At 37.7% G+C, this 27,608-nt stretch overlaps 2 protein-coding genes across 4 annotated transcripts; one reads left to right on the forward strand and one right to left on the reverse strand.

The window, feature by feature from the left end:
• On the reverse strand, positions 1 to 8,055 carry LOC308651642 (uncharacterized protein; the record flags this gene model as incomplete). The annotated part of the gene is made up of 2 exons (XM_081299045.1): positions 1 to 19; positions 7,550 to 8,055. The coding sequence occupies 2 exons, from the start codon at positions 8,053 to 8,055 to the stop codon at positions 16 to 18; spliced, it is 510 nt and encodes a 169-aa protein (XP_081155171.1). The 3' UTR covers positions 1 to 15.
• On the forward strand, positions 7,945 to 26,760 carry IVNS1ABP (influenza virus NS1A binding protein). Of its 3 annotated transcripts, XM_081299042.1 has the most exons (15): positions 7,945 to 8,074; positions 13,270 to 13,495; positions 14,553 to 14,681; positions 14,904 to 15,073; positions 15,214 to 15,289; positions 16,733 to 16,906; positions 17,206 to 17,331; positions 18,705 to 18,812; positions 22,429 to 22,558; positions 22,790 to 23,014; positions 23,532 to 23,653; positions 23,744 to 23,870; positions 23,954 to 24,085; positions 24,185 to 24,358; positions 25,571 to 26,760. In XM_081299042.1, exons 3-15 carry the CDS (start codon positions 14,571 to 14,573, stop codon positions 25,822 to 25,824), a joined length of 1,929 nt encoding a protein of 642 aa, XP_081155168.1. In that variant the 5' UTR covers positions 7,945 to 8,074; positions 13,270 to 13,495; positions 14,553 to 14,570; the 3' UTR covers positions 25,825 to 26,760. The 3 variants fall into 3 exon arrangements, with proteins under 3 accessions (XP_081155168.1, XP_081155170.1, XP_081155169.1); XM_081299043.1 differs by lacking the exons at positions 7,945 to 8,074; positions 13,270 to 13,495; positions 14,553 to 14,681; ... (2 more) ...; positions 16,733 to 16,906; positions 17,206 to 17,331 and adding an exon at positions 17,758 to 17,879; XM_081299044.1 differs by lacking the exons at positions 18,705 to 18,812; positions 22,429 to 22,558; positions 22,790 to 23,014; ... (3 more) ...; positions 24,185 to 24,358; positions 25,571 to 26,760 and adding an exon at positions 17,739 to 17,878.
• The last annotated feature ends 848 nt before the right edge of the window (positions 26,761 to 27,608 follow it).

Here is a 27,608-nt window from a genome sequence, read left to right on the forward strand (position 1 = left end):
GGCAGACAAAGGTACTCACCTGATAGCAGCCAGGAAAGAAAGAAAAAAGAAGAAGATAGGAAAGAGCTGGGTTCCCACTATCCCCTTCAAGGATGTCCAATGACCTGATCTTTCATTAGGTCTCATCTCTTAAAGGTTCTAATATCTCCTAATAGTGCCAACCTATGGACCAAGTCTTTAACACATAGGCCTTTGGGGGTCCATTCTAGACTAAAATTATTGCAATGATACCTTTCCTAACCCCATCAGCTCATTTGGAAGAAGTATAGGCAGCAGGGTTCTCTTTCATTTACATACACACATTCTTATGTTCTAACATCTTAATAACTTGTGTTTAATTCTTTGCACCACGTTAAGTATAATACGTAAAGAAATGACCTTGCTTCTTTAAGGGTCTTAAACTTTGTATAACTGGCTTTTCTTATGTAGACTCTTGAAGAAGTTCAAGCTAATTCATTATAAGGTATGTTTATATTGTTATCCTTTTGGGTAAGAGATCAACACATTTTAAACATAGTGTGATGGTAAAAATTGGTGCAATACTAAGAAATTATCTAGAAATTCTATGCAGTGACAATGTGATCAATTAATGAATTAGGTCAATTAATTATTGCCTAATTTTTCAGTAGGCAAGTCTGTACCTTTTAAAAATGTATATAAATTAAAAGACTTTTCTCCCTAGTTTGTATACAGATTTGATACTCATAAATTCAATCCAGATACAGTAAAAACAATAAAAGTTTTATGATTCAGCAGATCTTAAAATCATTTAAGACACCTTAAGTTATTGAAGAAAGCATTTTAAAATTTAACAGGCTCTCTTTAATAGTAAAGAAAATGTTAGTACTTTGCAGAGAGGAGAAAATTTTCCTATTCCAGGGACATAAAGAAAATCAATTCCAGGTAGCATTGGAGGTACACACCTGTTATCCCAGCTACACTGGAGGCTGAGGAAGGAGAATTTCAAGTTTGATGTCAGCCTGGGCAACTTAGTGAGACCCTGTCTCAAAATTAAAAAGAAAAAATGGCTGGGGATGTACCTCAAAAGTAGAATACATTTATCTAATGTGTGTGAGACCTTGGTATAATCCCTGGTACAAAGAAGGAAGGAAAGATGGGAAAAATCACTTTTAAAACTTCAAGTAGTCTACTTTTTAGAAGTCAAAAATTATGTGCACAAACATTAGACTCAGAGCTCTGATTAAATACAAAATAAATTGTGGTCTTCCTCCCCCTAGAGCTAAGCACAAAGCAAAATAGGTTACCCTTCCATTCCCACATCCCACAGCAGTATGGATTTCCATGCTCTCACCTTGAACAGAAACTACTGGGCTGGTGATATAAGTCAGTTGTTAGAATGCTTGCCTTGCATGCACATGGCTCTAGGCTCAACCCCCAGCACCAAAAAAAAAAACCAAAAAAAAAACAACAAAAAAAAAACTACCATGAAAATAGGAGAGAGGAAAGAGGAGTTGAGGCTCCTACATCCCCCTTCAGTATACTTAAGCCTCATTGGGAGACAAAATTAGCCAAGAAGATCAAACTTGTTCTAATTTTCTTGAGGTACTTTTAGACCCTGTGGTATGTGATATGCCTCAATATCACCCTCCTTTATTATTTTTGTAGCCTTCTGTGGCTCTGGTTTTCATCACTACTTATCTTCATTATTTAGAAGCATCAATTTCATAGAAAGAGCTATAAGAAGCACCTGTGATTTTTAACATTCATTCAACATGTCTAAATGTCCGAAGGCAGAGGAATATGAGGGTCTGGGTTGCTGCTAAGTACTTTGAAGATTTCGATCACTCAGTTCTAGGTTTGCAGATATGTAAGTACTGTGGTGGATTAAGTTTCAAGTAAATTTTACAAGTGATATGTCAGCATTCAGAAAGATGGAAGAATATATATATATATATATATATATATATATATATATATAGAGAGAGAGAGAGAGAGAGAGAGAGAGAGAGAGAGAAAGAGAGAAAGAAACTGGGGGAAGTCTTAAAATAGATATTTACTTATTATCCACTATGTGCCAAGTATACAATTCTGTTTTATTGTTCCCAAGAGATCTGTCTTAGATAGTGGAGTAAGAGGGCTAGGTTTTTCAATTAGGCCTTCAAATCTAGCAATCTTTCCATTACACTAGCCTGCTTCTTGGAAGTGGTAAAGTACGAAGTGGGTCTTAAAGGACACATAGGAGGGCTGTGGCTGTGGCTCAGTGGTAGAGCACTTGCCTAGCATGCGTGAGGCACTGGATTATATAAATAAAATAAATAAAATAAAGGCACGCTGTCCATCTGCAGCTAACAAAAAGAAGGGGGGGGGCGGGGGACACATATGCGTATGTTGTTGAAAAGGTGTTAAAGTGTTAAAGGGAAAAAGGGTATCTCAGACATGGTGACCCTTTAAGGAGTGCTGGTAGTATATTTTGTCACCATAATTTTTCTTTCACATTTTTCTCTCTGTTGAGATATTAGGGATGACTGACAAATAACACATTTCACTTGATAATTCCATCCCCAGGAGCCCAGTTTTGGAGAAGCATGGCAAGAGACACTATTTTCAAGGAATAGGAACCATTAGATAACAGCTTTATGTTTGTCTTCAGCAGTTAGAAAACTCAGTTCACTACGATCTTATAAAATTTCATAATTTTCTCATTTTACTTCATTCATGATAGAAATAGGGAGAACTGATGTTACAACCCAACTGCGCTGTCCTTTCTGCTTTTTTCTTTGGAGTAGTCTCTTGACTTCACATGTCGAGTGATCAGTTTACACTAGCAACAGTTGGCTGGCTAGTCCAATGGAACTGTATCACGTAACTTTCATTCATTAGGTATCAAGTTTTGGATGTGAGTACAATAGAAGATCTTTTTCTGGATTGAACTGTATGGACTGTACCATGTTCATATGATTGATTTTAGTGACATTAAAACCCAGCTAATATGAGGGCTGTTACTCCATGCCTTACTTATGCTCAGCAATCAGATTGATTAAAAAAGAAATGTTTTGGATAAAGGCTTTCAGAAAGCCTAGGTTGCACATTAGAGTTCAAGGGCTGAATATAAGGCTCATGGCCACACATCAAAGAGGCAGCAGACTGAAAAGTTATACAATGTCCCAGGAAAAATATTTGAATGACATGAGAAGTTTTTTTTTTTTTTTTTTGGTTGTGGTTCTTTTTAGATGTACATGACAGCAGCAGAGTGTATTTTGACATATCACACATACGTGAAATATGGTCATGTATTCAGAGAGGTTTTAATCCCTAAGAAACTGTTGAGAAACTATTAGGAAATCCCCTGTGTTGGAAGACGATGTTTGAATTATTCTCAAAACCTTTAGTAGTAATGACTTTAGAAAAGCTAGTAAAAGGTGATCAATAAAATGGTCTTCTTGGATAATAGTGAAGATAATTTGGGACTAAGTATTCTGAAGAATTTTATAATTTTTGGATTTTTAGAAAAAGTTCACTGAACAGTTTGCTTGAGTTGAATGAAAAGCCTATGGAAGTTTTATGGAGAAAACAGGAGATTTTTTTCTAACAGGGAATACTCATTAAGAGAACTACCTTTTTGAGATGCATCAAGTTCTCAATTTGGTATGCACTGCAATACATAACAATTTCCAGTGACCTACTTTAGTGGAAGTATGGACATTTTAAGATTTTTCCCTGGGCTTGTTACGACTTTTATGACAGCATCATTTTCTAATTTCTGCTCTTAAGACTCCATTAATGTACCCTAACACTAGTTTCAAATGCCAAAAAGAAAGAAGAGAAAGAAATTGAGAAAAGTGCAGCATTAATTGCAAGGGATGAGAAAAATACAGGAAACAAACAAGCCAGTCACTCAGAGTACAGGAGAAACCAGTGAATAGGAGGCAGCAAAGGATCATTTTGCCAAGCCATAGATTGGCAACAGTTTTCATTAGGCAAAAGACATCCAGAAAATGTACACAGTTAATAAAAAATAATGTCAGACAGCACAGAAGTTAAAAGATATAAACAAGATTCCAATTTAATGTTAAGACTATGACTTATAAATTGTCTGAATTGCTAAGTAGTAATATTTAATTAAATCCATTTATCATAACTACCATGACTAGTAAATTAGAGAGGTGGACTAATACCTGGGGAGAAATGGAGCATGTTCCTATACCCAGAGCTTTTGTATCCACAGTGGTTTTGCAAACTTTAGTTTGGATACAAGTTGCTGGGATGCTTATCAAAATGTAGATTTCTAGGCTCCTTTCCCAGATATTCTGACTTAGCAGTTCTTGTGCAGCGTTTCTCAATTTTGGGCACTATAAATGTTGTGGGTGGAAATTTTGTGTGTATGTGGGAGACTGTCCGGTGTACTGCAGGACATTTAGTAGCGTTCCAGGTCTAGTAGATACCAGAAGCACCCCTCCCTATTTGTTTTTCCAGGCATTGCCAAAAATTCCCTAGTGGCAAAATAACTCCTTCTTTGAACTCTAGTAGTCTAGGGTAAAAGCCTAGGGACTTGTATGTCTAGTAAGAACATCCAAGGTGATTTCTAACAAATGTGGTCAGTGGACCACCATTTTTTTAAAGATAGAGTGAGAGAGGAGAGAGAGAGAGAGAGAGAGAGAGAGAGAGAGAGAGAGAGAGAGAGAGAGAATTTTTCAATATTTATTTTTTAGTTTTCAGCGGACACAACATCTTTGTTTGTATGTGGTGCTGAGGATCAAACCCAGGCCGAACGCATGCCAGGCGAGCGCGCTACCGCTTGAGCCACATCCCCAGCCCCAGTGGACCACCCTTGACAGAAACTAAACTACAGTATTATGGGTTGAATTTTGTCCCCCTCCATTCCCAACTCATATACTGAAGACATAACTTCCAGTGCCTCAAAATAGGACTTCATTTGGAAACAAAGCAGTTGTAGATTTAGTTAAAATGAGTAGGGGTTCACTTACTCCAATATGACTGGTATTCTTTAAAAAAGGGAAAATCTGGACAACAGACATAGCCCCAGAGAAAACATCAAATAAAGTCTGATGTTGTGACTGGGCACAATAGGGCATGCCTGTAATCCCAGGTACTAGTGAGGCTAAGGCAGGATGGCAAGTTTGAGGCCAGCCACAGCAACTTAGTGACATCTGTCTTAAAAATAAAAAGGGCTGAGGATGGGTCTCAATGGTAAAGTGCTCTGGGTTCAATCCCTAGAAAAAAGAAAAGACTGGAATTCTGCTACCACAAACCAAGGAACTACCAGAGAACAACCTGGACCAGATCCTTGCCTAGAGCCTTTAGAGGAAGCATGGCCCTGCCAACACCTTGATCTCAGGCTTTTAGTCTCCAGAACTATGGGACAACAAATTTCTGTTTAAGACACTTGGTTTGTGGTACTTTGTTACAGCAGTTCTAGGAAATAAATACCCTGAAAATAAACAAAACAAAACGTTAAGAGGTTAGTAAAGGAACAATATTTGAAGCAGGATCAGGGAGGAAAATGAAAAGATGGCAGATTGGCATCAAGTAGGTACTCATGAAATTAAAACTTTTTATTTTTATTAAGCACACTCCAAATATGCCTTATCTAATACAAGTGCTTAGGAAAAAAATTTTTCAATGCTGGGGACCAAACTCAGGTCCTTGTGAATACTAGGCTAGTACTCTACCACTGAACTACATCCCAAAGCTTGACAGCAAATGAAATTGGGGCTGGGTTGTGGCTCAATGGTAGAGCACTTGCCTAACACATGTGAGGCACTGGGTTTGATCCTTAGTGGCACATAAAAAAATAAATAAGTAAAAGAAACGTATTGTGTCCATTTACAACTTAAAAAAAAAAAAGACAAATTAAGTAGAGGAAGGAACAAAGGGAAAGGGAAGGTACTGGGAGATTATTCAAATTATATGAGTGTATGGATGTGGCATAATGAATCCCACTATTATGTATAATTACAATGCAAAAGTAAAATATAAGAGTTCAATGATACAGTGGACTAATTATTAATAAATATTTCTGTAAGAAAAATAGATAAATCTGAAATTATTTATGTGCCATTTTCAAGTTTTAGCAGGTATGTAGTAATAAGATAGACTGAGTTACTTGAAAGACAAGTACAAAACATAAATTATGACATTATTCATAGGAAGGTAATATGTAAAGGCAAAAATACACTGACTATAATCACACTGTAGCTTTAAGAAAAGTGTTGACGGTTTCAGGTCACAAAGGCACTATTTAGAGTACAGCAAGTGGGACCATGTGTCCAGCAGGCCACACAGTCATGTGCTTATCCAAAGAGGGCAATTCATATCCTCTTAGTGCAAGGAAGAAAACTATGTTATTAAAGGAGCTTAAAGGTTATGTACCCTAATAATTTCATTTGCAAAAAAGTGAACACTGATGCCAGTTATTACCAGCAAGACAAAACAAGAGCCCATAGCACATATCAGGCTTCTTTAAGAAAAATATAAAAATCATATTAATAGGCATCTTAGTTCCTGTTTCCTCTTCCAATTGGAAAAAAAAAAGGAAACAAGTCTTCTTGCGTCAAGATTTTATTATAAAAATGTGTAAAACGTCTATCGCAGGTGAAGGCACCCAAATTTATTTTTCCTGTCCCCATAAGCATAAACTACATAGTTAATGGTAAAGAATGGTAGGAAGTATTAACAAAGAGTTCCTAGAAATGTCTACAAATTCAGCTGAGCGATCAAATACAAAGAAAGTTATGTGTAGACTGCTGGAGTGCTCTCCACAAATCGGCATAAACTAACACGACATTAAACTAGAAGAACCCAATCCCTCACCTTCAATCAAGGAAACTTTCCCGAGTGCCCTTCAGAGTCATAGGAAGTTGATGCCAGAGCACAGCTTAAAACGTTTCACGGTAACAGATTTGACTTCTGTCTGGGGGGGATGGGGGGATGGGGGTGCTCCTAGCCTAAAAGGCCCTAGGAGGTTAGGAAAGGGACTACCTATTCTCAAGGCTGTTTTCCGAAAGAGGGCAAGACCAGTACAGAACTGATTCTTTCAGTAAAGAGCTGAGGCTTTCAGAGGAGAAACCCAGGGAAAAATTAGAGAAGTAAACAGGTTTTTACAGCACACTGATGGGCATAAAAAATTAGAGAAGTAAACAGGTTTTTACAGCACACTGATAGTATTATGCCCCTCCAATTGTTTTTTCGAAGTTACAGAATCCTCTCACTCAAAGCAGGCCAAACGAAGGATTTACCCCTCTTCTCAGAGAGCCTCTCTTTCCCCCGTACCCCCACTCCCCTCCATCCCGAAGGCATGCACTAGTGCCCAAGCACTGCTGAAGTCCACTGCGGGCAAATCCAGTCTAGGGCGGTTGCCTAAAAGTCAGCCTGACGCGGAGAAATCTAATCGTCCAAGTCTGCTCTCTCGGGCTATTGTGCCTCTAGGGGAAGGCAGAACAGGTGAGAGTGGCAGGGGAGAACCAGTTCCCAGACAGTCCGAAAACCGTGAGGTGAGGGTGCGGGGCGAGGAAGGGCGGGAATGCTGCACGACCCCCCCCCCCCCCCCCGGAGATCACCTTGCGCTGACCTAGATGAGTTGAGCTGCGAAGGAAGGAGCCCCCGCCTGCGAAGGAGGAGGGCGGGGCGGAGGAAGGCGGGGCCTCGAGTGGGGGCGGGGCCTAGAACGGGATCTTTCTGGAGCTGGCCTGTGATTCGCGGATGGATTCTAGCCGGAAGCGGGTGGGGAGGCGTCGGCGGCTGCGGCGGCGCACGTGGTGACGTGCGAGGGGGTGCGGCGCGGGAGTGCAGCCGGCGGCGGCAGTGTCTCCGGGACCCGCGTGGAGGTCGGTCACTCAGAGTCAGTCGCTGCGCTGTTTCTCCGCCTGCTGCTTCAGCGCGGCTGTACCAGTGAGCGAGCTCGTTGTTGGGAGTCGTTCGCGGCGCTGCCTCCTTCTCGTAGCCGCTGCGGACTGGCTGCTCGTTCTCTCGCTCTATCGCTGTCCCCCTCCGCTGCTTCGAGGCGCTTTCCGTTGGGCCAGTTCCCTCCCGCTTCCTCCTGCTCCCCATCGAAGCTCTAGAGATGAATTTTTCCATCTCTTCAGAGATGAACCAGGTAATACGCTCTGGTCCTACCGTCGGCGGAGGAGGGAGAGGGCGCGGCCGGGATCCGAGAGGAGGGGATGGCGCCGGCGGCCGGGAGGATAGTGGGAGGTGCGGCACGTTGTCCTGGTCTCACAGTGGGCCGACCCAAGCCGCCGCAGTCGCCAGACTCTGTAGGAAAAGCGGGCGGCGCGCAGACGTTCGCTCTTGGTGCTGTCATGGTTGCCAGGTCGCATTGGCGGCCCAGGGCGAGCGCCGACCGCTCCTCAGGACAGCTCGGGGGCCTTATCTAAGCCAGGGAGTGGCGGCGGGAAAGAGAAGCTTTTTGCTGGAGGGGTCATTGGGGTTTGGGGCAGGGCGCCACAGGGCGGGACTGACTACCCGCCGAAAGAAGAGCGCGGGAAGCTGCGATTTCGCTGTCAGGAACAGCCGCCTAGCTCAGGTTATGGGCGCCAGTCTCTGAGACGACCTGGGGCCCGGCGCGTGAGGGCAGGGAAGCGGTCTCCAGTCGCGTAGGTTCTGGGACCTGGAGTGTGGTGGCACGAAGACCCCGATCGCCGTGGGCCGCGGGGTCCTTTGTTCCCGCTCCACGTTGCCCGCTTTTCTTGCCAAGCGCGGGGAGAAGGGGGCGGGAGGAGCGAGGGAGCGGCTGCCCTGACGTGTCGGCGCTGAATGACTGCGGGGCTGGCCAATCCTGGGCGGGGGTGTGCGGTCGCTGGGCGCCTCGCTTCCCAGCCTTTGGAGTGGGCGCCGGCCTGGCTGCGCTGAGTGAGACCCGTGGCTGCCGGATGGGCCACTCACTCGGGGGGCGCTGACCACTGTGTTTTTGCAAATGAAATGGGTGGAGAGGTTTGCTCCTTTTTCGTCCTGCCAGGCATTTTACAAAGTGTCTCTGTCATATGCTTTGGATAGGAAGTCATCAGACAATATCAGACTGAAAGTTCAACATAGGGAAATTTGAACCACAGATGCTTTGGAAGTACATTTACTTTTTTCTTTACACGTAGTATAGAAATGGTTTGAGATAGCTGACATTTCAAACAATTCATCAAATGGTCCAAAGGGCCACGTGTATAATTTACTAGCTAGAGGTAGATGGGACTTTACTAACCAGAAACATAGAGTAGTTTTCCTATTTTCTTAATAGATGAAATCTCTAGCTAATTAAGGCACTACTTTTTATAACCTTTGTTTTAATTTGCAGTTCTAACATCTCCCCTTCCCCCCGTTTGAAATACTTTTTTGGCTACTTGCTTAAAAATAAGCTGGAGTTGTGTTTTTTCTTGCTTGATGGATATTTTAGATGGCAATTGAATGTGGTTTTGCAAGTACATTTTTTTTATTTAAATGTTTTCCTATTAGAGAAATATCCTAATCATTGATACTAGAATGAGGTACCCCTAAAAAATTATTAACTTTTTAGCAGTATGATTATGTACTAAAATCCTGCAGGTAGAGTTTCTTAAAGGTTAGGGATCCTCCTACCTAGTGTGGTGCTAGACGCTGTAAATTGAAGTATTATGAATAGGAGAGTTAGAACCAAAGAAAATCCATGTATGTCTTAATTTGTAAATGTCAACTCTCACCTTCTAAATACTTCTAAAGCTAGACCAATATTTTTACACTTTTGAAAGCAACCTTCATGTCCAACAGGTACCTCAGCATTAGAAAGTCCCAGACACTCTCCTTCCTTCCTATTTTTCTTTGTGCAGCAAATGAAAAACAAAGTTTTGCTTCATAAATTCTTTTTTAAAAATTACTGATTTTTGGTAATGAGGCCACTACATCCCAGCTAAAATACCTTATATCCTCACTACCATAGTTAACTATGCATGGGTGTGCAGAATCCTCCTTTGGTTGCCCTGTGCCCATGTTTTGCCCGTTCCTACAGACAATGCCCCCACTTTTCTACTCTAATGCTTCCTCACTTAAATCCTCCATATGGTCTCCATACTTAGTATTGTTTAAAGCTTGGAATTAGTCTTTTACTTCCTCTTTCACTAGTTACCATATGCATCCTGCAATCTGCAGTTCCATTGAAACCAAAATGGTGAAGTTTCTGGAATGTATGTGCTGTCATACCTTTTCCTCTTTCTTTGTGCTGTTTTCACTGTTTGGTTTGTCTCTATTCTTGGCCTTTTGTAAAGTGTTCAACGCTGAGGAATTGAGTCAACTCCATTGTGTTACAAGCATTCCATTCCAGTTTGTGCCTTGCCATATGTTTGGTACCACAAATATTTGTGTTGTAACCAAAGAATTACAAAACCATGTGTTTAAAAATGTAGAGTTTGGTGAGTTTTGATAATGGTTGGTATTAGTGGTTGTGGAGGTGTCACTAGGAAGCTGTAGCTTCTGGCTTTAAAAAGTGGGCTATGGATGTAATTCAATGATGTGAGGTTCAATCCCCACCCCTGCGGGGGGGGGGGGTGGTGGTGTTATTTTACTTTGTAGTTTGGCTGCCTCAAAAATTGCTTTTACACTTAAGTAGTTGTAATTTACCTTGAGCTTTTAAGAATGCTTTGAAAATTTGAAATTTGATAAGTTTTATCTTGCTCTTACTGATGGTCAGAATTTGTGCCTGCCTTTTTCACAACTCTTTAAGACTTGTTGAATTGTGTGTCACTTAAGCTAATGTTTCTGGGCTGTGGTAACTTCTGAAATTCTGAGTGATACTATACTAAAGTTGTTTAATTATTCATTTATGAGTCTTCTGCCTTCCATTTCTTACACTGGCTATTCTAAAGAACTGAAATATATTTGATGCTAGTTTTAATTTTTAAAGTGGATTACCTGAAAGTATATTTTAAATACCCAGCAAAATAATTTTTATGCTCTTTTACGACTATGGGATAGTTGGGCTTTTGGTCTGGCTTTTCAAAAAAAATTAATTTTCCCCATTTTTTTCCTGCAAGTTATTATTGTGCTTCAGTTTTATAGACCAAATAGGATCTAAAAATTTCATGAAGAGTTTAAAACTCTTGGGCTGGGGATGTGGCTCAAGCGGTAGCACGTTTGCCTGGCATGCGTGCGGCCCGGGTTCGATCCTCAGCACCACATAACCAACGAAGATGTTGTGTCCGCCCAGAACTAAAAAATAAATATTAAAAATTCTTTCTCTCTCTCTCCTCTCTCACTCTCTCTTTAAAAAAAAACAAAGAGTTTAAAAACTCTTGATTTGCCCAAGTTTATTTTAATGAAAGTGAACGTGAACTTTCAAAAACAAGTTTGCATTAATTTACATGTCATCTGGACTTCAACTAGCTTTTACAATTAAGTAGCGTTGTACTGACGAGAAGAAAATTAAAGAGATGAAGTTCTTGTTAAGACATGGGTCTACGAAAAGTTATATGCCAAGAGTTGCTCTAAAAATTAAAGTTCTGCAGTAATTATAACCATCTACTTGTTTTCTAAAATAAATTTGAGGAGGAACATTCAGTGGTCAAATAATAGATGCCATTTTTATTCTCAGAACAAGACAAGTTTGCAAATATGTGCTGATAAAAAAGTGGTCAAAGTTTAATATAGTTGTGAATCTCAGCAGTATTTTGGCTTTTCAAAGGATATATTTTATTATTACTTTTCCCCCCTGTTACTGGGTGTTGAACCCAGTGACACTTTACCTCTGAGCTACATCTCTAGTCCTTTTCATTTTATTTGGAGACAGGGTCTCACTAAGTTGCCCAGGCTGGTCTCAAATTTATGATCTTCCTGCCTTAGCCTCCTGAGTCACTGGGATTACAGGTGTGTGCGATCTCACCTGGCTAAAGGATATAGTTTTATCACATAATTTGCACGGCAGGGGCTTGGTATGTCTTGGTGGTAGAGTGCTTGCCTAACATGGGTGAAGCCTTTGGGTATTTGGAAAACACCTGTTAAAACTAGTTTCTTAGGTTGAGGCTATAGCCAATCTAGATGAAAGCATAAAAGCAGAAGAAATTAATATTGCCTAATGGTATGATAGAGATTTAACAAAGGAATAAGCATTGAGCATTAACAGGAGTCCCAGGCTGCATTGGAATTCTTGGGTTTCCTTGAAATGAAACCTAAGTTATGGAAAAACCAGTTAGGGCATATGGAATCAAGCTCACTTACAGATTGTGCACAAATTAAAACTAATAAAATAAGTTTGTTGAATTAGAACTGACTGGCCTTCATTGGAGTCCTGGGGCAAGTGATTCATTTAGACATAATTGTTAGATTTCAAATTGTGGATTTGATATATAAAGCAAAGCAATTTTAAGATGTCCAATTTTTGAAGTATGCACATATTTCACATAATTACTTAGTTCAGTTGATTTTTTTAAATGTCATAAGAAGTTGATACTAATAATTGATGACATGTGAAAGCGAAGGGGGGAGAGTAAAGTAGGAGGACTGACTGCCTTGATTTGGTTATTTCATTAGAATTTTATTACTATATGTGAGAAAAATCATCACCCAAATCACAGACATGAATACTTTTTGTTTATCTAGTTCATTTCAACAAATTACTCATCTTTATGTTGAGGTTTTAGGCTAGTTATGGGGAGAGATTGGATGAATACAAAAGAGACAAAGTGGAAACTTTGGTTTCAGTTGGGTCTTGAATCAAGGAAGACAAGCTTGTACCTAGAAGCAGAGCACAGGGCAGACAAGCCGGAAGCCCACATGTTAACCTTTCAGAAGAGGGTTCTATATGTGGAAGATGGGAGAAATTACTTGTCAGATGTGGGGATTTGGCAGAGACTGGCCAAAAGATTTCATCTGGCAAAGGTATTCTACCAGAATTCTAGGTAGGAAAAAAAAAGAAAACTTGAACAAAAGTACAGAGGCCAGGACATTCAAAGCACATTTGGGAGAACAGCATATCAAGTTTGTAACAATTATATAGAACAGACATCTCATGTTTGCATATTAGTTGGAATTTAATAATAAAGAGAGTTAAGGAATATTTATATTATTAAATTGGGTATACAAGTCAACTTAATACAAGTTGATATACAACACAATGAGACTCAAACAATGAAGCATTATCTCCTGCCTTCTGGGGAAGGATATTTTTTTAAGATCATGTGAGTAGTTGCAAGTTATGTGAAAAGTGTTTATGTGTAATTGTTAGCATTTTTTATGTAGTATGAAAATTGTTGCCATTTACTTTAAAATCTCTTAAAGATCATTGGCAGGCTTTGATCATTCTGAGTGTCTAACTTAATTTTGTCATTGTTTCAGATTATGATGCATCTTTGTCACAGAAGAAATTCGTGTCTATAGCTTTTAAGGACTTGATTACATCATTTTCAAGCCTGATAGTTTTGGAACCACCATTAGAGCTTAAGACACATCTACCTTTACTTCAGCTACCTGTCTTCATACCTTGACTAAGTGCTTCATTTCATCACTCCTTTGCCTTTGGATTATTTGCATTCCCAGTAATACATTTCTTCCAGTGTAGTAGGTAAGTGAATATCCACTGTCTAATCCAGCATTGATCCAGTGTTAGGACTAGGAATGTAACTCAGCAGCAGAGTACTTGCCTAATATATATGAGGTTGGATTCCCATTACATCCCCTGCCCAAAAAGGGCACAGTGTTTTTCTAAAGACTGTGCTGAATATAGTAGCAGCCTTTCACATTGTTTAAAAGGCAGAGAAGTCAGTAACCTTTGAGTGAAAAAGCATTTTTTGTATTTTTCCTTTCTATAAACTAAGTTACCTCAAACTGGAATCTCCTGTTACTACTTTTTAATGATATATTTTGTGTAATCATTAGCTGTTTATAAGTGAAATGTAAAAATGTTTAAAGAACATAAGTTTCAATTATGTAATATTAGGAAATAAGTTCTTTAGAATACGTGAAACTTAAAGGGAGCATAGAGTTCCTCTTTTTAAATCTCACTAGTTTCTATACTTTAAAACATTTGGAGGAAAAAAAAATCATCTGGCAGATAGGGAACCAAGACTTTTAATTGTGTTATGGGAACAAAGGAAGAAGGCTGTTATTTCCCATTTAAATTTTGATTATACATAATTTTGAGGAGTAATCTCCAATTGAGAGTCCTTAATGGAAACTGAGAAAGTACAGGATTGGGATTTATAACATTTTTTCTCATTTGTGGGTAAAGATATGGCAGCAACACAAATCCCAAGGAAATCTGTTGAGATGGCTATTTCACATTCTTCCAGGCTTTTTAGGTTGCTTATTATGGGCTTGGGCAGCATGGAGTTTGATTTTCTTCCCCTCTGAATGAATATGCTAATGGGCATGGAAACCTGGCTCATGCTTCTGAGATACCCACTGCTGTATGAATCCTTAAAGATCTGTGATCAGAGTATGGGGGTATAAAAACCTGGGTATTCAGTACCAATGTTGTTTTAACCAAACTTTTTGTGTAATAAAATTTTTACATGTTGTTGATGGGATGGAATTTTGAGAAAGGCACCACATTAATATATGATTTTTTAAAAAACCATTTCTTGCAAAAAAAGTAACTTAGCTTTCTTTCTGGTGTTTAGCCAAATTTATAAGGAAAAATGATTCCCAATGGATATTTGATGTTTGAAGATGAAAATTTTATTGAGTCTTCTGTTGCCAAATTAAATGCCCTGAGGAAAAGTGGCCAGTTCTGTGATGTTCGACTTCAGGTATTTAAATTATTTGGAAACTTGTAGAATTAAATCTTTTAGTAAAAGGTGTTAAATTCTTGGATTTGCTTTGTTTTTTTCCCCCATAGGCATTTAATGAAATGACTTTTTAAAAGAATGCTTTACCTAAAATGTATGATAAAGGAGGCTGGAGTGTTTGGTAATTATCTAGAGAAGTACATAAGTCACAATACTTCTAATTTTAATTTTTCATAATTTCAGGTCTGTGGTCATGAGATGTTAGCACACAGAGCAGTACTAGCTTGTTGCAGTCCCTATTTATTTGAAATCTTTAATAGTGATAGTGATCCTCATGGAGTTTCTCATGTTAAATTTGATGATCTCAATCCAGAAGCTGTTGAAGTCTTGTTGAATTATGCCTACACTGCTCAGTAAGTACTTTAAGCCATATAATTAGGCAATATCATCATAAAATTCCAAGTCTCTCTAGATCTGTTCAAGTAAATAGTCTGTTTTAAGGCCTTGGTATCATACATATAAAGAGCTTGTTTTTTGTTTCTTTTTTAAATAGGTTGAAAGCTGATAAGGAATTGGTGAAAGATGTTTATTCTGCAGCAAAAAAGCTGAAGATGGACCGAGTAAAGCAGGTAGAATATCAGAAGTAAATATATAAAAGGGTTACTATTACTAGAGAGCTTGTATAATCAGAATGTAGAAATTATCATAAAACATTTTGTTAGTTTCAGAAACTTGAAAATGCCCTTCTTCCCCAAGAACTGAATATGTTGTTTTAACTAATTTGGGCTAATGTCTTGCTCTTTTGAGAGTCTTCTGTGGCATGGTAGATATATTGGTTTCTCCTTTTTTAATGATTTTTTTTCCCATCTGATGTTATTTCCAAATGCTCTTTTATAAAACCCAAACACTTTCTTTAGGGTTGACATATGAGTATTAGGAAATTCAGTGATACAGTACATCTAGTCTGGGGGTCAGTTTATTTTTTGTCAGCATTCATTAAGTAGCACAATTACACACTGCCTAATATACTACTGACTACTATAAGGTAGTAGTACTACCACTGACTACTATAAAGTAACTAACTCAAAACCACAAAACTAGCTCTCCCACAGCTGCATGGACTTAGGCCTTTTGGGCTGATCTCACTTTTAGAAAACTGTATTGCCATCCAAGAGCTGTGCCAGTGAAATGTGCTAAGGAGTTGAAGAGGTATATTGCAGTCTCTGATGAGTTAAAATATTCATCTGTTTTTCCCAAGAGTAAGCATATAATTCATACTTTTAGTTCTGTTTTTCTATACATCTTGGTTCCTCATTAAAAGTATTCTGCCTAGAATTTAATGCCTGTTAGAAGTGCTTAATAATTTATAGGGGAAAAAGGCATTTAATTATCTTATTACAAGTCAGTAAACTGCAGGCCACAATCCAGGCCCCTGTTTTTACAAAGTTTTATTAGAACACTCATTCATTTACATAGGATCTACAACTGTCATACAGCTGTGGTGACAGGTTTGAGTAATTATGATAGACAATATGGCCAGAAGACTAAAATACTATCTGGATATATTTTGCTTCTTCTAATGCCACTTCTCTATTCAAAAATTCTGTGATTTATAGCAATATTACTAAGTTTAGCATTCTAGATACTCCCAATTTAGTTGCTGTTTTTCCAAAACTATTTCCTAATTGTTTTACCTTTTGCTTCAGCCATACTAAATTGTTTGTAGCCTCTTGCCTACTTTCTACACTCAACATCAACATCAACATCATTCATCTCTTTTGTAGAGCAGTTTTGATAGGGCCTTTCATGAAACCTCAGCTAATTATTCTAGTTAAATACTTCTGAACCCTACTTACCTTTTCAGTTTGTCACGTCTATCCTTAAAAAACTGCATTGTATGGCATTCTTTAATGTCTGTCAGTTGTATGTGTGTTGTTCCCACTGTTAAATTTGTTGTATTTTAAGATGGCAATTTTTTATTCTTCTTTATATTTTCACCTAGTATTAACATTGAATATAGTTTGTAGAATAAATATATAAAAATGTTGGTACTTGTTTATTTTCTTTCGAAGGTTTGTGGTGATTATTTACTGTCTCGGATGGATATTACCAGCTGCATCTCTTACCGAAATTTTGCAAGTTGTATGGGAGACTCCCGTTTGTTGAATAAGGTTGATGCTTATATTCAGGAGCATTTGTTACAAATTTCAGAAGAGGAAGAATTTCTTAAGCTTCCCCGACTAAAGGTAAAGACTACAACATAATAATGAATTATATACTATCTAGTTCTATGCACAGAATCTTTGTGGATGATTGAAGCAAGTGAGTTATAATAGTTATGAAAACAATAATATATTGAAATTATTATTCTTAGCATTGTAATGAGTTTCCACCTGCCAGTTTACTTCCTTTGTTTTTTGGTTACTTAGAGTAAATGTATGTAATGCATTTGGGTATCTATGACAACTTCACTATAAAATTGAAAATTAAACTAAAAACTAGCATTTTAATACTGAACAGTGTGTCACTGTTTTTTCATCTCTAGTTGGAGGTAATGCTAGAAGATAATGTTTGCTTGCCCAGCAATGGCAAATTGTATACAAAGGTAATCAACTGGGTGCAGCGTAGCATCTGGGAGAATGGAGACAGTCTGGAAGAGCTGATGGAAGAGGTTAGTTCTAAAGTAAATGGGATTGAACAATTCTTAAAAATTATTTTGCTATAACATGAAGGATTCCCTTTCACTTTTATTTTATAACCATGACCCTAAAGAATTTAAATTTTGCTATAGGTACCCCTAAGCTGAGAAACAGGGGGGGTGTCCAGGTGAGCTGAATGAACTGTTCAGTTTGGTCTTCTGCTTTTCTTTTTTTTTTTTTTTTCTTTTTTAAAAATTTCTTTGCTTATTATGTGCTGTTAACTTTCTTTAAAGTAGCATGTAATTTGCTTTAGAAATGGGAGGTGGTACTGAAGTTTTCTGTAGATTCTTAATTTTTCTTCACAGGTTTTTGCTTTAAGTTTGACAAGTAGGTAAAGCTTCTAATGGTTGTTCCTCCCCATTGGTTTATCTCCCCATAGGTTTATTAACAAAACTAGGATACCCAAGACTGAAGAAACAAGAAGAAACCTCAAGTGTATTGACACGTAAAGAAGCAGCAGTCCTGCCCCAGTTCTCCTAAGAAAAATCCGCTGTGGGCAGAGAACGATGATGATTTAATGGTGTTTACTCCTTTACAGGATTCTTATCTCTAAAGCTTTGTGTTTTTCAATGGTGTTGTTAATACATAAAGTCACTCATTTAACTTGGGCTACTTTTAAAAAATACATAAGAAAAAAATTGATACAGAAATGGTGGGAATTAAAAATATACAGGTGGAGCAGTGGAGTAACCTTGAGTTTATTGCTCCCCATAAACCTTTCAGAATCAATAAAGGATTACCAAATCTGTTAGTCCTATAAAAATACTGTTGTCATTATGTTCTAAAAAGGCTAACAGTTGATCTTTTAAGTTCTGTGATTTCCCACTTATCAGATGCACTAGCCATATATTTGCATCTGTTAAAGAGGATAACTACAGCTTGCTTGAATTTTTGCTTTTTTTTTTTTATGTTTTTCTTGACATTACCTACAGGAGAGAAATATGTTTATACAAATCAGACCATTTATCTTCAAAGGTGTAAACTATTCAGTAGTTTTTTGTAAATATGTATATTCTTTAAGAGTCTATAAATTGTACTAGTGCCTTTTTTCTTAATGTAATAGAAGCTATGAAACAAATGAAGATTTCTTTCAAGCCAGTCAAGCCAAGGACTCTTCAGCCAGTATTGGAAGATTTTGTATTTGATTTTGCTTTTTTGTTTTTGCTTTTTAAATTTTTACCACCATGACATGTATTTTTCTTTACTTCGGAATCCTGCCAGAGTAAGAAGTCAAGAAGCTCAAGAACCACACTGGAGGTTACCTTGAGGCGTTTGTGTAATCTGCATACTAGTGGAGTAGCCATGGTGACAGTAGCCACATGGGTGTTCTGTTGCTGTTTTGCAGGTTCAAACCTTGTACTACTCAGCTGATCACAAGCTGCTTGATGGGAACCTACTAGATGGACAGGCTGAGGTCTTTGGCAGTGATGATGACCACATTCAGTTTGTGCAGGTACACATTGCACAGTCTGAGGTAACCTCAGGTTAAAATTTGGACAATTTTATGAAATACTTAAATTTTCCTTTAATAAAGGAAAGTGAACGAATTTCATTGGTATGACTGGACAGAAACATTTTTGGGAGAAAGGAAGCATATCAGAGTTACTACCATTTTTGCCATGTGAAAAGAAGTTAACTCACCATGTTAGAAAATCCCATTTAGGTTTTTTTTTCCTCATAAAGTAGGGTTTACAAGTAGTAAGAAAAAAGCACAGTAAGTTGAAGCAATACAAAAATATTTTGTTTTGGTTAGATTACAAAAATTAGCTGTTTGCAACAGGCATGATTGATAAGCCCAATTTTGATAGAGTTGCAGGAGGACTCTTTGAGTTGTTGATGGCTATGAAAGAAATATTGGATGTTTCTTTAATTATTGATGTCTTGTTATTTGAAATTAGAAATGGCATAAACTTAAAAGTGGTCCATCCTATGTTATTACTTGTTCTAGATGTTTCTTGAGCAAAATGAACTAAAGTAGTATGGTTCTGTTGTATTGATGAAGTAACTTTGCCTTTTATAAAGTCCAGTTTCATTTCCCTCTTCCTTTAGTGGGTAAACACATGCTTATTCAGACATAGAGAAAACATACGTTTTAGGTATGAATCATATAGCTTATGGACATATAAAATACAGAGAAGTACACAATTTTTCCCTCCAGTGCTTGGGATCAAAGCACATGCAAGGCATATATTCTACCACTGAAGTCACATCTTTAGCCTCAAACCTTAAAATGTCACATAGTGAACCAACTGGTATAAACACTGCCCGTATCAAGAAGAAAAGATTTCTAGTATCTTTAGCCTTTATCTACCCCTTCTTAGTCACAACCCTACTCAACCTGAGGATATCATGGCCTAACTTATGCCGAAACAGATTGAGCAATCTTAGCATTTGCCTATGTTTGAAATTTATACAAATGATCATACAGTATGTATTTAAAATTTGGCCTTCAACTCAACGTCATATTTATGAAGGATAAGCTAGTAAATAGTCAACCCCGATTAAAGAGTGTTTTCCCTTAAAAATTAGAAGGTAAATGAAAGTAATATCCTGTGTGGTTATTGTACCAAGTGTTAACTCTGTGGAGGTCTATGGTAACAGTGGCTTAATATCTTTATTTAAAATAATTTTGGGGTTTGAGTTGGTGGAGAATTTTGTTCATGTTTGTGCATTTTTAATAAAGGTATTTTATCTACTAACTAAATATTTTAAGTTACATTTTTAAAGTATGTTTTTCAACAAGCAGAAGTTGAATGCCCAGTAAGTGACAGGTCATGATGTTTGGCATGGGGACCCAAAAATGCAAGAAATAGCTTCTGCTTATAGGACCTCATCAGAGTGGATGTTAAACAATACAGACTTACAAGTTGCACTAAAGGGGAGGTTGTAATAGAGACAAGAGGTAAGAAACCAGGAATATTTCACAGAGGAGGCAAAATTTGAGCAATCTTAGTATTTGGAGGTATTTATATAGCAGATAGGGGTTAGATAGCAAGTTATCTATGTAAGGATGCTGCTCTTGGAGACTGGTAGCTAAATACTACCTGAATGGGCTTATACTTTATATCCCATAGAAATCAAGAAGAATTTATATGAGTAACTGTGGGGATCCTAACACATGTGAATTGTTAGGATGAATAAACATTTTGTAAGATAGAATGTATGAGAGTTCTTTCTGCAGCTTTCAGGAATAGGAAAAGGAGGTTGAGAAGCAGCCATTAGAAAGGTAAGAATATGATTAGAATTTAATCATGTTATAAAAGCTATGTAAGGTAGGAGAAGAAAGTTGGAGGCAGAATAAATTTGTAAACTGAAATCCTTCTGTGGGAGGTCATGTAAAATAAGGTGAGGGATAGATACTGTATCAAGGAGTTAACTTGCGTTTCTGAGTTGTTTGTTGTATAACACTAGTCTTCAGTGTTACAGTGCCTTTTTCTTCCACAGTCATTCTGTCAGTTATAGTCCATACATTAGTTTTGCTGCAGTAAACCTTCTTAATAACACTCATTTGTGATACTTTGGACCCATTCTTCCCAAGAATTGGAATGAGGTTTTTATGTACCTTGTAATTCCTAATAACAGATGAAGTTAGATATACAAACCTTATTTTTTATTCCTAGTATTTCTATACTGTGGCAAATGTCACAGTATAAGAAGAATGGGCCTCATTCTCAGAATTCCTAATCTTAATTTTAGCATATTGCCTTATGTATCATCTGAGGCAGTGTAACCTATTTTCACTTCATGAAAAAGAGATAATATGAATAAAGTGACCAATAATACCAGGCTGTCTCGGGAATTTAATGATGACATTGACATGGTACATTTCTGTATTTGCTCAAAGTAGTCCACATATGCTGTTTACCACACTTGCTGAATGGCCAGACCTGACTTCTTTTTTGTTTTGTTTTGTTTTTATTGGTTGTTCAAAACATTACAAAGCTCATGATATATCATCTTTCATACATTTGACTCAATTGGGTAGACCTGACTTCTGATAGTGTTTTTTACAGCTTCCAGTAGCTGTCAAATCTTCCTCTGTAAGTTGTTATATGACTTTTTGTTTTCACTAGAAACAGAAAGTTCCATTAGAAATCTTAACCTATCCACGTGCTTGGGCCTTGGGCACCAGAGTAAGTGAATGAGCAGAGTGGGTTAAGTACTGAAGCTGGTACCTGTCAGTTGGCAATTCTCCCAGGGTACTCTTGACTCAGTTCCAAATGATCATATCCCTTGGAAGTGGCAAAGGCTCAAGTAGCTAGCTGGAAGAAAGCTTTGGAAAGAAGCTTACATATGAGAATGTATGTGGTTCTTCTGTCAGAATCATTTGAATTGGCAGCTTTGCCCATTTTTCCCTTTGTCAGTGTTCCTGTATATTATACTTTTATGAATATTTGGTTCTTTTAGCATTTCATTTCTGGTTACTACTTTTTAAAATTTTTGTGTTCTGATATGGTATTGTCTAGAGAATCCCACTATATGATACCTATACATAATACCAGCCATAAAGAAGTACACTTAAGTATTTCTTATGTTTGCCACTTTTTCCTGTAAAATATTTCGAGAGAGACTGGATGAACCTATGCCTGCTCACTTTTTGCTGGCATTGTATGAAGGATACATTATATACTTTAGTTAGATTTGACAGTTTCTTGGAGATGGGAGGTTAAATATTCTCTCAATTAACTCAATGCCATTTTAAATTTAGAATGTCTTTTGGGAGATTCTGTACTTAATATTTTAAAAAATGAGCTTATGCGAATTAGTTTGCTTTTTTTCCTCCTCCCCATCCCCCTGTTGAGGAGATACCATTTTGACACTTGATCTGAAGCATGTGATTTGAAATGTTTGAGTTTTTTCCTGACCAAACCAGTTAGGTGTAGTTGTGTCCTGTAATTTGCATCGATTTGAAAGTGGTGGTTTGTGTTAGATTTAGTGCGCTCTTAAGTGTCCTATATAAGTGGAAACTATTCAGTGTTTTGGCAGTGTGATATGGAATAGTTCAGTAACAAAGGTACACCAAGTATGGTCTTTGGCTAGGTTTCTGTAGCTACCTTTTGATTTTGCAGAAAAAGCCACCACGTGAGAATGGCCATAAGCAGATAAGTAGCAGTTCCACTGGATGTCTCTCTTCTCCAAATGCTACAGTACAAAGCCCTAAGCATGAGTGGAAAATCGTTGCTTCGGAGAAGACTTCAAGTAAGTATATGACACTGACCAGATTTGTCTTCAGCTTATCTATTTTTAAGGAGTGTTGTCAATTTAATGCTTTTAAATTGACCACCTAAAAAATTCAGAACCAGTTAAACTTGGAAAACAGTAGAAAATGTTCCAGTCTGGGCTGGAAACTCTGGAGTCTAATTCAGAATCATGCAGCAATCAAAAGTTACGGATTTCCTCTTTTTTAATGTGGAATTCTTGTGTTTACAGATAACACTTACTTGTGCCTAGCTGTGCTGGATGGTATCTTCTGTGTGATCTTCCTTCATGGTCGAAATAGCCCACAGAGCTCACCAACAAGTACTCCAAAACTAGTCAAGAGTTTAAGCTTTGAGATGCAACCAGATGAACTAATAGAAAAGCCCATGTCTCCCATGCAGTATGCACGATCTGGTTTGGGTACAGCAGAGATGAATGGCAAACTCATAGCTGCAGGTAAGGCCAAAAGGATTGGTGACTTGAATTTAACTAGGTAAGCCTGTAAGTAGGCATTTTTATTTGCTTGTGGCATGCCTACACATTTTGGGACTAATGTTTCTCCTGCATACAAATAACAAAGTAAATACAAATAACAAGTAAATACTGTTGTTTTGTGAACTGAAACAAGATTAGTATCTTGTTTCAATTTTCCTATGGAGTCCCCCCCCCCGCCCCCACAGTGCTGGGACTTAAACCCAGGGCATGCTAGGCAAGCACTCTACTATTGCACTAGTGAGCCACATGCCCAGTCAGTTTCTAATTTAAAAAAAGAAAAAGACAATATAGAGTGGGGCAAATTTTTCCTTTCCCAGTTACATGAATAATTCCATATTCTCAACTAATAGAAGCATTTAGTTAAAATACCAACTAATGGGTCCTTAATATTTCATACTTTTTCTCATTGTGCACAATACTCTAAGCCATTCTGGATTAGAAAGCCTAGCCCAGTTTAATCTTGATGTTTCTTTTACAGGTGGCTATAACAGAGAAGAATGTCTTCGAACAGTTGAATGCTACGATCCACATACAGATCATTGGTCCTTCCTTGCTCCCATGAGAACGCCAAGAGCTCGATTTCAAATGGCTGTACTCATGGTAAGCACTTGTTGCACAAACAATCCATATTTAGCTTTTTTCTCATAACTTCAGAAGGGTAGAAATTTTCATCTCCTACTTTTGGCATAGGGTCAGCTCTATGTGGTAGGTGGATCAAATGGCCACTCAGATGACCTGAGTTGTGGAGAGATGTATGATCCAAACATCGATGACTGGACTCCTGTTCCAGAGTTGAGAACTAATCGTTGTAATGCAGGTAATATTTTTCTTCTGAGATAGACAGTATTTAAATAAGAAAATGAAGTAATCAGTATATAATCATATTTTATACTTTCATAGGAGTGTGTGCTCTCAATGGAAAGTTATATATTGTTGGTGGCTCTGATCCATATGGTCAAAAGGGGCTGAAAAATTGTGATGTATTTGATCCTGTAACAAAGTCATGGACAAGCTGTGCTCCTCTTAACATTCGTAAGTTATTATTTTTTTTAATAAACACATTACCAGTATGTGTAGTATACATAGTTTGGGTAACTATAGAAGTAATCTTGGTTTGACTTGATTCTATAGGTAGACACCAGTCTGCAGTCTGTGAACTTGGTGGTTATCTGTACATAATTGGAGGTGCAGAGTCTTGGAATTGTCTGAACACAGTAGAACGTTACAATCCTGAAAATAACACCTGGACTTTAATTGCACCCATGAATGTAGCGAGGCGAGGAGCTGGGGTAGCTGTTCTTGATGGTAAGTGTCCACATTTGAAGAGGTGAAGGGTAGATACTGGCAAGAGTTTGTTCTAAAATTCCAAGAAAATGTCAATGATAACAACTATATACTTATAAAATTAAGAATTAGAAACAGCCATCTCTTTTAATGCAATGGGAATTGGGCATTTGTCCTTTGGAGACTCAAAATCAGAAGTTCAAAACTTGATACATATTCTATTTTTTCCATTTTGCAGTGCTGGGGATCAAACCCAGGGCTTTGTGCATGCTTGGCAAGCATTCCATCACTGAGCTGTATCCCAGCATTTTATTTAGAGCAGGGTCTCACTAAGTTGCCCAGGCTGGCCTCCAACTTAATCCTCCTGCCTCAGCTTCCAAAATAACTGTGGATTACAGGCATCACCAATCTTTTGATGGGTGTACTCAGTAAAGTTCCAAATCATTTTTACTCCATAAACCATACCCAATAAATATATCATCCTGGACTTTGAGTTTCCCTTCCTTCACAGCAGTAGTTAACTTGATTTCAAAAGAATGTAAATGCAAATCCCTGTATTTTCTAGTTGTCCACTCTATAATTAGAAATAAAACCTTTAGACATTTTAGTCTTTCCAAAGTATTAAACTTTGTTTTATATAGTTGCCTTTTCACATCTAATTGATTTACTTAATGTCTAATTATATAATCTTAACAATTTAGTAAGCATTGTTTTTGGAACAAAGTTGAGTCTTGGTAGCTTATGGCTCCACAGGGAAAAGCTTAAGTGTGTAGACATAGTAGCAAGTATCCTAATGTCCTAGAGCAACTCCCACAAAGAATTGTGAGACTTGTACTTGATTTAGATGCTGCAGGTCCCCCCAACCAAGTTTGCCTAAGTTTCATGTGGGAATGGGTTTTTATCCATGTTACTCATTTTGTATCCCTAGCTTCTAGAGAATGCTTATTGCCTCATTATGTAGGCAGTTAATACTTTTTGGCAGAACTAACAGGCATTTCTACTTAAAAACAACTAGTTTCATTTAGTAAGAGACAGACCCAGAGAGGCATGTGCCTGTAAACCCAGCTTTCAGGTGGCTGAGATGGGAGGATCCCTTAGGTCCAGGGGTTAAAGACCAGCCTGGACAACACCGCAAGAACCCATTTCAAAAAAAGAAAGAAAACAAAACAGGCCTAGGGGGTTTTCTTCATTACTTTAGCCTCTCAGATTTACTCTGTCTAATTTCTCTTTTAGGAAAACTGTTTGTAGGTGGTGGTTTTGATGGTTCTCACGCTATCAGTTGTGTGGAGATGTATGATCCAACTAGAAATGAATGGAAGATGATGGGAAATATGACTTCACCAAGGAGCAATGCTGGGATCACAACTGTAGGGAGTACCATTTATGCAGTGGGAGGATTTGATGGCAATGAATTTTTGAATACGGTCGAAGTCTATAACCTTGAGTCAAATGAGTGGAGCCCTTACACAAAGATTTTCCAGTTTTAACACATTTTAAGACCCTCTCAAACTAACAGGCTTAGTGATGTAATTGTGTTTAGTAGAGGTACACTTGTGAATAAGGAGGGTGGGTGGGTATAGATGTTGCTAACAGCAACACAAAGCTTTTGCATATTGCATATTATTAAACATGCTGTACATACTTTTTTGTGTTTGGAAAGGAATGCAAAGATGATTTTTTTGTGTGTATTTTTAAGACTTCTTTGGTTATTTTACTTTTTGGAAGTTGATATTGTAAAAGAATAAACCAAGAATTGATTGGGCACATCATTTCAAGAAGTCCCCTCTCCTCCACATTTGTTTTGCCAATTTGCACATTAAATGACTCTTCCCTCAAATGTGTATTATGGGGCAAGAGGGGGTAGGGTTTAAAGATGTAGGCAGTTGGGTTTTTTAAGGGCCCTTTTTCAATAACTGGAACACTCTATAACAAAAGATACTTATTTAAATAGAAGACAATAACTATTTTTGTTTTTATTAAAAGAAAGCTAACTTGCCTACCAATATTTAATCTTTTATGATTGCCTTTTTATAACTTTTTATATTCTCAGCAGAGTGCTTTACCTGTTGAAGTAAAATGTGGCAGATTCAAGTTAGTGAAGCAGAGTGGGGTGATTCTTTTAAATGCTCAGAATGCAAACTTTTAAGCATTTGGCTCAACTGCATTTTTTTTTTCTTCTGAGAATGCCGTACCAACGTTTTTTTGAATGGAGTTGCTGAACAGTAACATAGTGATGATTTTTTGGTATTTGAAACACTGGTTTGAAGTATTTTGATTTGTTGAGGGTATAGTTTACAGCAAGAGATTTAACTATACAGCAGAACAGTGAAGTATTTGATCTTCTTCCATAATCCTGCTTTTATTTATCATTAACAAAAGAATACTAAACAGAAGCCCTCGATGGAAAAAGTTTTTAAACTGTGTTGGGTTTGTGAATGCAGCCTTTATCAGAACTATGTTTTTGCTCAGTTTTTCTTTATTTTGCTCATATGGATAAATCTGGGGGATGATTTGGTGTCTAATGTGTAGTGTTACACGCCTAATTGATGGTGCCAAACTTAGCACATCCTAATGCTTGCTGCAGATGCAAACACATTAAAGGTACTTTGCAGGAAATCCTTGCACCATGGGATTAATACCCAGTTGTTTGTGTACTCATTCATTACTAAAAGTTTGGGGGAAAATTTTTCAGTGAGGAAGAGTTAAAGCATTTGGGGAAGATACCCACCTGGCATATTACGTCTGAAAGAAATAGATAATGTGTTTTTTCTTGTCACAGACAATGAAACACAGGAACCTAATGAGCCATGTAGGATGAGAGGACTATTCAGTAGCTAACTTGGGTTAGGAAAAAAAATTGAATATTTTCTTGAAATCATGTTGGTACTCTGGTACTTTGGCACCTTTCTCTCATCTGTTTTTACAGAAAACCAAGAAAGGAAATCAGTTCACCTGTTTACTGTGTAGTTCCTGACTAACCATCTGTCTCTGGTTTGTTTCTGAACTAAAACTAGAAGTTTAGATTTGAATTTGCCTAATAGGATGACTGTTGTTTATGGATCTGTGTTTGTTCTATTCAGCACAAGGAAATAAAGTTTAAGTTGAGGATTCAGCACTAAAATCCTTGAAATCACTTTTCATTTCATAAGTGACATGCTTTATGCAAATAATATATGGGAATGCTTTGTGTTGAAGTTTTCCTGCATTACCATTGATGATGAAACAGGGAGTTCGGTGGCTAAACATTTTTTAAGAAGTTATTATGGCTAAT

The sequence above is a fragment of the Spermophilus citellus genome (genome assembly GCF_964194105.1).
Source record: "Spermophilus citellus genome assembly, chromosome: 6".
In the NCBI taxonomy this organism is placed as follows: domain Eukaryota; kingdom Metazoa; phylum Chordata; class Mammalia; order Rodentia; family Sciuridae; genus Spermophilus; species Spermophilus citellus.